This window comes from Schistocerca nitens, chromosome 1 (assembly GCF_023898315.1).
Source record: "Schistocerca nitens isolate TAMUIC-IGC-003100 chromosome 1, iqSchNite1.1, whole genome shotgun sequence".
In the NCBI taxonomy this organism is placed as follows: Eukaryota; Metazoa; Arthropoda; class Insecta; order Orthoptera; family Acrididae; genus Schistocerca; species Schistocerca nitens.
The window spans coordinates 472,777,119-472,788,174 of NC_064614.1; the positions used below are offsets into that span (position 1 = coordinate 472,777,119).

General features: G+C 46.6%; 1 protein-coding gene across 1 annotated transcript in view; it reads right to left on the reverse strand.

Annotated features, from left to right (window-relative positions):
* Positions 1-7,950, reverse strand: part of LOC126251935 (synaptic vesicle glycoprotein 2A-like) — a 136,490-nt gene extending 128,540 nt beyond the window's left edge. Inside the window, exon 1 of the mRNA XM_049952691.1 lies at positions 7,832-7,950. Within this exon, the coding sequence (XP_049808648.1) occupies positions 7,832-7,847 (16 nt within the window). The 5' untranslated portion in view covers positions 7,848-7,950. The remainder of the gene's footprint in view (positions 1-7,831) is intronic.
* Between the last annotated feature and the right edge of the window lie 3,106 nt (positions 7,951-11,056).

Sequence of the window (11,056 nt, forward strand, 5' to 3'; positions counted from 1 at the left end):
CTGCGCTTTTTAGTTGCTACTTGCGACTCTTAGTTGCGACTTGTCACGGAAATCGCAGTTGGACTCCATAGCGTACCGCAGAGATCGACGTAGTACGAACTTTGGCCAACAGATGCCACTGTTAACCGCGCTTTTTAGTTGCTACTTGCAACTCTTAGTTGCGACTTGTCACTGAAATCGCAGAAAGAAGTTCTAAATTCGACCAATAGATGGCTCACGTCTTTGAATGTGAAATACTACTTGCGACTGCTAACTGTGACTGAAATCGCAGTCAGATTCTGTAAAGTTGCTACTGTGATATCTGTGACTTCTCAGTCACTGTGATTTCTAACAGATACGCGATTTCCTGCCCACCACTAGTCAGTGATTTTCATACAGAGCGCTACGTGGCGTTACCAACATAAAAACCTAAACAGCCTACTTAATAGGTGAACCCACCCTGTGGCCTATCCCAACCAACAACGACATACGACATATTTACATTTTGAGTTTGGTTTTCTGTATCTTTAGTAAAAATTTTAAAGCGAATGCTAGTATGGTTTTGCTACAAAGGCGTCTATCAGTATGTTTGGCCAAACCTGTCAAACGTAGCTAATATTCCCACTATAATGACACTGATGACTATGAGATGTTTAGCTCTAATCTTTCTGCGCTTTTCCATTTGCATGAAACTTTCATTCGTAGAACTATCCCGCAATAGCAGTCACTGTGAAGGGTAACTGTTTGTCCCTTTCATACAGACTGATGAAATGTAAAATCTACGTGTAGCGTCGTACGGAGTTTACCAAGCTGATTTTACATGCCAAAAAAGGCCAGAGCTCAGAAGTTCATGTGACGCATAAGTTGAGTTATTGAAGCCACATTGGCACAAAATCTTATCATAATTCTGCCCAAAGCCATCGTAGACGTGTGACACTGTGAGAAGGTAGTCACAGCTCCTCTTACCCAAATTTCTCCCTTTATCCTGCAGCCTCTCCAATGGAAGTGACAAACGCGACATCCAGTGTTGTAATCACGCTTTTTTCTTATAAGTGGCCGAAGAAGACATTTCAGACACGCGACCTCTCAGAATCGACACGGAAGGCCTAAGAGTGGGGGGTGGCGGGGGGGGGGGGAGAGGGGCACAAAGGCGTCAATGAAACCATCCCTTTTCCCTGGGCCTTGATTCCCACACATTTTGGGTCGAAACGACAGATCGCAATGCGATGAGTAACAGGAAGACGTTCTCGACAACCTTTGACATTGCTCACACCACCAGGACGATTCGACCCTCCTCTAAGTAGAGCCTGCAACTCCACTGAACGTGATCGAACCCCTCTGGAGAGCAGCGTGACTTCAATTTCTGCTCTCGTGTACAGCTTGGAACCACTAGGGACCGTCCAAAACCATTCTACGAAATTTGAACGTAATCCGAAGCAGCAAAACGTACGTGTGCTCTTTAAATACTCTTGTTTTTGGCACTCCCATAAAGTGACCACGTGGGAGTGCAACATTAACTTTTCGTGAGTAAAACGGCCAAGGCTCCCTCTAAGACACAGGTTCGGTAACACTCGCGATACCACACACCCAACTTTGTTGATCACATTAGAAATGTACCGTACCTGTCAGAAACTTCGGTACCTATTCAGGTTGGCGGCTGCTCTAGCACCTGAGGGCTAGGAGCCCCTTCGTCACCCCTTACGTGGGGTTTCCCTATCTACGCGTGCATTTATAATTCGTTCAATAAACGTGTGCCCGTGGCACAGCGGATGTTGCCGAACTGGGGAAAGGGGGGGGGGGGTTAGAGGGACCTTTCGCAGGTTTGTATACGCGCATGTTAACGGTGTACTTCCACGTGATCACGACACAGAGGGCCGAAAACAGGACGGCTGGAAACGCATAAATACCTTTTGCTGCTTCGGATCACGTTCGAGTTTCGACGAATGCTTGTGAATGGTCCCTAGTGGCTCCAACCTCTACACGAGAGCAAAACCTGCGGTCGCGTTGCACTCCGAAGGGGAGCGATACTGATCAGTGGAGTTACAGACCTACAGTGTCCTCAGAGAAGGGTGAAATCGTCTGGGCTGTATCAACAGTGTCAAAGATTGCCATGCACGTTTTCCTGTTGCTAATCGCACTGCGAACTGCCGTTTTCGAAGGCAAAATGTGTGTGAATCAAGACCCAGGGAAAGGGGTGGTTTCATTGACACCTTTTATGCCACACCGTGAGGCCTTTCCGTGTCGATTGTGAGCGGCGGTGTGTCAGAAGAAAGAAAATGCGTGATTTCAACACGAGATGTCGCGTTTCTGACCCCGATCGCAGAGGCTTCAAGAGAAGGGGTGAAATGTAGCTAAGATGTGCTGTGAATGCCTTTCCATAGTGTCACGCGTCCAGGGTGACGTCGGGCAGGATTGTGGCGAAATTTTGTGCCAATGTGATATCACTAACCCACACTACAGCTCACAAGAACTTCCAAACTGTGACCTTTTTATTGTGCGTGTCGACACCTTGCTGTATGAAGCGTCGTCGAGCCCGAGGGTGACGTCGCAGTGCGCTACTCTTTTGCACCATTACAGAGGAAGGTTGTAGGCACCTTTGAGCCAAATTTCAAACTTATACGTCGCACTGGGAGGCATTTACGAGGTATCGAGAAAGTGAGCCTTTAATTCTGTCGCGTAGTGTAATTTTCCCTTCTTATATGTAAGAATGTCCCCCGACGTAACTTTGTTTCAGATTTTTTTTACAGAGCTATCGTGTTTAGGGTACAATCCCTTATTGTGTAACATTTTGATAATCACTCATTTTTTGTGATCTTGTGTTGTGAGTTGTTCATGTATTTTCGACTAGATAATAACGTCTTAATAAACAGAGATCATTTGTGGCGCTGAAGCAAACCGCCAGTCTCCTCCCCATCTTCTGCCTCTTGTCCGCTAGCATACGTGTCCGTTGATTCGATTATTACTATCTGGGCCGCGATTTAACCGCTCATCCTAATTTTTAAAAGTGGCAGCGAAGGAAGCTAGACTTGAGGTGAATGCTGAAGTTTAACATACCATGGAGCCTATTCCATTGAAAGCTATTTTAAAGACGTTAGATATTCTACAGACATACTATCAGTTAAGTTTTCCTACTAGAATGAACGTTAAAGACGGAACAGAATACGTTCAAGTGTCTAGTACATGGCTCCCGATTTAAAGCCCCTTCAGCGACATGTGTCTAAATTTACCTCCTTATTAACTCAAGCAGTTTCTCATTTAGCAGCAAGAAGGATGAGTAGAAGTTTACCACTCCAAAAAAAAAAAAAAAAAAAGAAAACATACTGGAACGGTCACTGGAAAACGAAACTGAGACCTCGGTACTGATAATCACTGTACACAGTCCCCAACCATCAGTTCGCTGCTGTTCACGCTACACCCGGATGGCCTGCTGGACGACGTTTGTAACGCTGCGAGGCTGTTCGCAGATGACGCAATTGCGTACAAGGAGGCGACATTATTAGCATCCTTTAGGAAATGCAGAGAGACTTGCAGATGATCAGCACCTGACGGAAAGATTTACAACCGACTTCAAATGGAAATACGTGCAAATGCAATGCGCTGAAACAGGTGGAAAGATCCGATCGGCGATGAGACACTGGAATGTGACGTCACCTTCGAGTACGGTATATAGGACGGTCTGCCGGAGCGGTTTAAAGTGGAACGGCTACATAAATTAGCGGTGGGGAAGGCAGATGCTACATTCGGATTCGTTGGAAGAATCGTAAGCAAGAGTGATTTAAGTACGAAAGTGGTCACACGCGAAGCCCTTGTTCAAGTAGTCCTCGAGTATTGTTCGTCAGTCTAGCACCGTCAACAATCTGGATAAACGGAAGAGATTTAAACAACAGTTGCACGATTCATCACGAGTTCATCCAACAGCCTGAGTGAGTGTTTCACAGAAGACCTCACCAAAGCGCAACGACAGACGTTACAAGAATGACGAGCATCACTGCGGAGAGATGCAGCCGCAAAAAGGAAATATAGTACTTCTTCTAAAAAATATTTCACATAATGACCAAGAAAGCTAAAATGAGATCTGATTCATTAATCAGTCCGTTTGAATCGTGGTCGAGCTCCGTGACAGTGGAATGAATTACTTGAAGAAGTTCGGCACCCAGCCACTCTTCACTACCTTTATTTAGGCTTAGATGCATTTCGGACTGTCACCCATTTCCAATGAGCTTCGTACGTTTAGATACCACATCGCGAATGCTGCGGCGCCTCAGTGATCCTGAAAGTGTTAGTTTTATCCGTATAAAAGAGGAAAAGGAACTACAGATTACACAAACAAAAACCTTCAGCGTTCAAAATTCAGTCGATAAAATGTTTTACTGACGAAGATACAAACGTATTACGCAAGTTTAAAATGACTCCTGTTCGGACAAATATTATTTTTTATTCATGTCAGAAGTACCAAACAAAGCTGTAGTGAATATATGAGACACGGACAAATCAATCAATTGACAATTTATAAATGAAGTTACAGCAGAAGGATATAAAGTACTACTCAGGACACAAATGGAGATAATCGAATGTTTAACCTATATACACTATTTATCCAAGTCGTGACCAGTATAATAGCATTGCTTTAGCCAGCGCCATTTACAGCCCTTTTCACGAATCAGGACAAAGGAGGAACTTCATAAGATAACTGAAATTTTGTCCCTCCTCATACTGGCACAGTCAGTCGCCATACTGCGCGACGCCCCATTTCCTGAGGTTGTTCCTAACATGTAAGTATCGGAACGCCGCTGCTACACAATAAGTGATAAGTTGTCGGGTCTGCTAGTCTAGCGCTAAAGCGCCTGCGTCGCACCTGGAATGTTCGCGGTATCGAACTGAGGAAGGACTACCGATATTTTCAGTTCGCCATTAACCTAGAATTCACCTCTCAGTGGTGTGAAGATTCTCAAGAAACGGCACGTGGTTTGGATTCCAAGTTAAACAGTAGGTCACATTCCCCTGTCGGACAACCTGGGTAACTTAGGGACACGCAAGTCACCGAAGTGGCGACCAGCTGGAAGACATACAGCAGGGAAGCAGGCACTTGAACCAAACGAAATAATCATCAACCGTGGTTGCTGCATTTCTTCAAGTAATTTGGGTTCATACAGAAGTCCTACGTAAAATGGTTACGCCAGTCTAAGACTTTTATCCTGTCACTCGTTAACCAGTTTGGTATGGCAGTAGAAGACAGCAAAAGTAAAGCCGAAGTTTTAAGTTTTGCGTTTAAGAACTCGTTCACGCAGGAGAATCGTACAAATATACCGTCGTTGGACTACCGCACAGACTCCTATATGGAGGAAATAGTATAAGCAGCGCTAGTCTAGGGAAACAACTGAAAGAGTTGAAAACAAATAAATCGCCAGGTCCTAATAGAATCCCAATTCGGTTTTACAAATAGTACTCTTCAGCATTTCAGCATTGGCCCCTTACATAGCTTACATTTATCGCGAATCTCTCGCCCAACGCGACGGTCCTAAGCGACTGAAAAAAAGGGCAGGCTACTCCTGTATATAAGGTGGGTAAAAGAACGGACTCGCAAAATTACTCAATATCAGTTTGCTACAGAATCCTTCAACATTTCCTCAGTTCCAATGTAATAAATTTCCTTGAGAAGGAGACGTTTCTGTCCACAAATCCGCAGTGTCTTAGAAAGCATCGCTCGCGTGAAACTCAGTTTGCCCTATTCTGACATGAGATCCTGGGAACTGTGGGATGAAAGGCAACAGGCGGATTCCATAGTCCTAGATTTCCGTAAAACATTTGACACAGAGCTACACTGTTGACTGTTAATGAAGGTACAAGCATACGGAATAGGTTCCCAGGTATGTGAGTGGCTCGAGGATTTCTTAAGTAACAGACCCCGGTTCAAAAAATGGCTCTGAGCATTATGGGACTTAACTTCTGAGGTCATCAGTCCCCTAGAACTTAGAACTACTTAAACCTAACTAACCTAAGGACGTCACACACATCCATGCCCGAGGCAGGTTCAAAAATGGCTCTGAGCACTATGGGACTTAACATCGGAGGTCATCAGTCCCCTAGAACTTAGAACTACTTAAACCTAACTAACCTAAGGACATCACACACATCCATACCCAAAGCAGGATTCGAACCTGCGACCGTAGCGGTCACGCGATTCCAAACTGAAGCGCTTAGAACCGCACGGCCACACCGGCCGGCTCCCGAGGCAGGATTCGAACCTGCGACCGTAGCGGTCGCTCGGCTCCAGACTGAAACGCCTAGAATCGCTCGGCCACCCGGACCGGCGGACCACGGTTCGTTGTTCTCGACAGCGAGTGTTCCATCAGAAACAGGGGTACCGTCAGGAGTGCCCCACGTAAGTGTGACAGGACCACTGTTGGCTCTGAGCACTATGGGACTCAACTGCTGAGGTCATTAGTCCCCTAGAACTTAGAACTAGTTAAACCTAATTAACCTAAGGACATCACAAACATCCATGCCCGAGGCAGGATTCGAACCTGCGACCGTAGCGGTCTCGCGGTTCCAGACTGCAGCGCCTTTAACCGCACGGCCACTTCGGCCGGCAGGACCACTGTTATTTTCTATACACGTACATGATGCGGTGGATAGTTTAAGCATTGTCTGTGGCAGTTTGCTGATGATGCTGTGGCGTATGGGCAGGTGCCGTCGTTGAGTGACTGCAGGAGGATACAAGATGACTTAGACATAATTTCTAGTTGGTGTGGTCAATGGCAGCTAGCTCTAAATGCGGAAAAATGTAAGTTAAATAGATAAGTGGGAAATGTTCGAATACAATATTAGTGTGCGTTGCTTGGCACAGTCGCGTCGAGTAAATATCTAGGCCTAACGTTGCAAAACAGTATGAAATAGAATGAACACGTAAGGACTGTGGTAGGGAAGACGAATGGTCGGCTTCGATTTGTTGACAGGATTTTGGGAAAATGTGGCTCATCTGTAAAGAAGCGCGCGTTTTCTTCACTGTTGTAGCCCATTGTTGAGAACTGTTAGTGTCTAGGATCCGCACCAGGTCGGATTAAAGGAAGTCATCGAAGCAACTCAGAAGCTGACGGCTAGATTTGGTACCGGTAGGTTCGAACAACACGTAAGTATTGCGGACATGCTACGGGAACTCAAATGGGAATCACTGGAAGAAAGGCGTCGTTCTCTTCGAGGAGCCCTATTGAGAAAATCTAGATAACCGGCATTTGAGGCTGACTGCAGAGCGATTTTACTACCGCCAACGAACATTTAGCGTAAGGACCAGAAAGATAAAAAAAAGAGAGATTAGGGCTCGTACTGAGGCATATAGACAGTCGTTTTTCCCTCGCTCTGTCTGCAAGTGAAACAGCAAAGAAATCGACTAGTAATGGTGCACGATACCCTCCGTCACACACGTTACAGTGGCTTGAGGAGTATGTATGTAGATGTAGATGTGGCGAAGGTCTTTCTTTCTGCATACCATTTGCGACTTGAAAAGAAAAAGGGAGCGAGTGCGGAAGTATATTGGTTTGTACTGGTACACTTTGCACCTTCCATTAAACATAGCATAGTGGTTAGCAGCATGCACAGATGTGAGAGCCATGGATTGCTGTGTTGAACATGTAGGTTGAAACAGGTCACCAACTCATTGCGAAGACAGGCTTTGGTTTGGAGTTTCGGTTCTACAAACTGTTTAAACCATCACGAGTATTCAGTGAATATAAACTTTGTCAGTCACTAGAACTGCTTAATGGGATTGGAAGGCTTTATCAGACCTGTTTGCTGTGTGAAGTATTTGTGTACGCTAAGCGGAGCGAGCAGCTGCTGCGAGCGAGGAGTGGCTTACCTGCAGCGGCGGTCATGGTGGCGTCGGCGGCGGTGTCTTCCGACTGAGGGCCGTGCGGCGCTGCGGCGCGGGGCAATAGCGGCTTGCCGCGACCCCGGCACGTGAGGAGCTGCGTCACGAGTCACGCCTCCGCGGCGCCCAGCCTGCCACGGCAAAACATTTAACCCCCCTCCTCTCGCTCATTGTCCTCTCTGCTCAAGCCACTGTGCGTACTCCCGAGTTCTAGTCAAGGTCGTGTCATTACTTGCTAAAAGAGTGACTACGTTCGTGCATTCTATATTTACTGCTTCCCATGTAGTCCATAAGCCCGTTATGTTGCGAGGCGGAGAAAAGAAAATGGCTCAAATGGCTCTGAGCACTATGGGACTTAACATCTGAGGTCATCAGTCCCCTCGAACTTAGAACTACTTAAACCTAACTAACCTAAGGACATCACACACGTCTATGCCCGAGGCAGGATTCGAACCTGCTACCGTAGCAGTCCCGCGGTTCCGGACTGCAGCACCTAGAACCGCACGGCCACCGCGGCCGGCCCGAGGCGGAGAGTATCATTGTATCCGGAGTGTATTATTTTATCCCATAGCGTGCCATTTGCCGATAATAATAATGCTGTCGTACGGCGCAACGGCTTGGGGCAAGCCTTTCAACTGGACATCACTTGGGCGACTTGCATGACCCTGAGCGAACGTCATCTGGCGAACCCAGTCAGTCACCTGTCAAAGCATTAACCGGGCCCGACGTTGCTTAACTTCGTTGATAGGGCGAGAATCGATGTATCCAACGTGTAAAGGTCGTTTTCCGTTTGCTGATTATGAGCGGGAACCACTTACTCATTTCCGAGGCCATAAGAATGAAGTCTGTTACATGTGGAAGACCTCAGACATGGCCAATCAATTCGGCTCGTGTTTGGCAGGTCGTTTGTGTACCACCTGAAAAGGACTCTTCAGATTTTTATCTACCCTCCCCCACCTCCCGCCCCCTGCCCCCCGCCCCCCACTGCCCCCAAAAAAGCTTCCTCTGTTTTTGAAAGAAATGGATCTGAGCACTATGGTACTTAACATCTGAGGTGATCAGTTCTCTAGACTTAGAACTACTTAAACCTAACTAACCTAAGGACATCACACACATCCATGCCCGAGGCAGGATTCGAACCTGCGACCGTAGCAGCAGTACGGTTCCGGACTGAAGTGCCTAGAACCGCTCGGCCACAAAGACCGGCGTTTTTGAAAAAAACACTCATTAATTCATTACGCATAACAGACTCAGAATTGAGGTGATCGACAAATAATGGAAAATCGAGCACTTTTCATCATCATATATAGGTTCTGCAGACGCTTATTTTTCGAGAAATCGAGAAAAGAAACTTTTACGACTGCTGCTTGCGTACCTATAACGTTACTGGCTGATTAACGCCTTTTTACGAAAGTTCTTTTCACATTTGCGCTGTCTGACAATAAAATGAAGCATCCAGAAGAAGCGAAGGAAAAGAAATGAAACTTCGCTGTTTGAGAGCGCATGTCACGTTATTTCAGCGACGACAATATCGACTCACATTTATTAGGAACTTGTTAATATGAACCTCGTTATCAGCAACACGTTGCACCGCCTCTGGCCTCGATAAACGCACTGATTCGGTTGGGATGGGTGCCATAAGACCGTTGAATACTCTCCTGTTGCAAGCTGGCTCACAACTGTAGCGATTGTTCTTTGCTATCCAGGATATTGGGACTGGTATAAAGTTGACTTCCAAGCTGATCCCACACATGTTCTATTGGGGACAGATCTGGTTAGCTTGCTGACTACAAGGAAACCTCAACATTACACGACAGTTCCTAGAGACGCCATGTGTGAACGAGCAATGTCCTATTGAAAAACACCATCACAATATTGTCGCATAAGAGGGAATACATGAGGACACAAGGTGTCCATCCCCCCAGTCGCTACCAGCTCTAACATGAAATCTTATCGATGGCTCTCCAAACCATGACGGCAGAAATAACACAGCTGTGCCTCCCCAAAACATTGGAAGAGTGGGACATCCCCCCAGGTTACCGCCATATTCGCCGACGATTATCTTTTTCTTTTTTTTAATTTTCGAAATTTGTGGTAAGGTCTTATGGGACCAAACTGCTGAGGTCATCGGTCCCTAAGCTTACCCACTACTTAATCTAACTTTAACTTACGCTAAGGACAACACACACACCCATGCCCGAGAGAGGACTCGAACCACCGACGGGGAGAGCCGTGCGGACCGTGACAAGGCGCCGAAGACCGCGCGGCTTCCCCGCGCGACGACGACGATGATCATCTGGGTTATTGGAGAACCGTGATTCATCGCTGAACACAATGCGACGCCACTCATCAACAATCAATGCTTCTTGGCCACATTATCAACCTAAACGCAGTCGTTTGGATTCTAGTGTTCATGACAGCCTACACATGAAATTCCGGCTGCTGCTGGTATCCGCCCAACGCTACGGCATGACGCGCGAAGTTGCAGTGAGACCAGCATTCGTTCTCGGATGACAGACGCAGATGTGAAGGGGTCACATGTGCTTGGTGCACAACACGGCGATGCTCCCTTGTGGCGATCAGACATGTTCGACCAGAACCTTTGCGACAAGTGAGCCTGCCTTCACGTTCCCCAATATCTGGATATTGGATGAATCGACCAGTTGGTCAAATGGAAATCCATAATCAGTTCCCTTTCAAATTCTGTCAGGTGCTGATACCGCTGTCTCGCAAGAATAAGAGTCATCTCCATGTCCTTCAGTGTTGACTCAACACTGTTCACGTCTCTTATACACGCTACTAGGCCTGGGAACAATACTAAACATCAACAACGCTAATGCTCTATGGTGACCATCCAACCTGTCACAGAGGTTTCCAACTCTGCTACATGCGTGCCGAGGGTGTTTACGAGTACTAACTTACAGTGGTATCGTACCATGTCTTTTTTATCAACCAGTGCATTTTAGAGCCTGTCAATTTAGGTGGTACGTAAGAACCAGCCAAACATGAGCCGATTCGGCTGTTCGTGTTCGAGGCCTGACCGTTGTTTGTATCAATTATCAGTTGCGGCAGTTGATTCGCGTATTGGCTGTACAGACATCATATGCAGCGTAAGAGGCGACATATGTTCTTGAGACGTACTTGATTTTCACAGTTACTGAGACGGGCGTCGAACTCGCAGGTGATTTCATTTTTCTTTGTACTCTTCGGGCG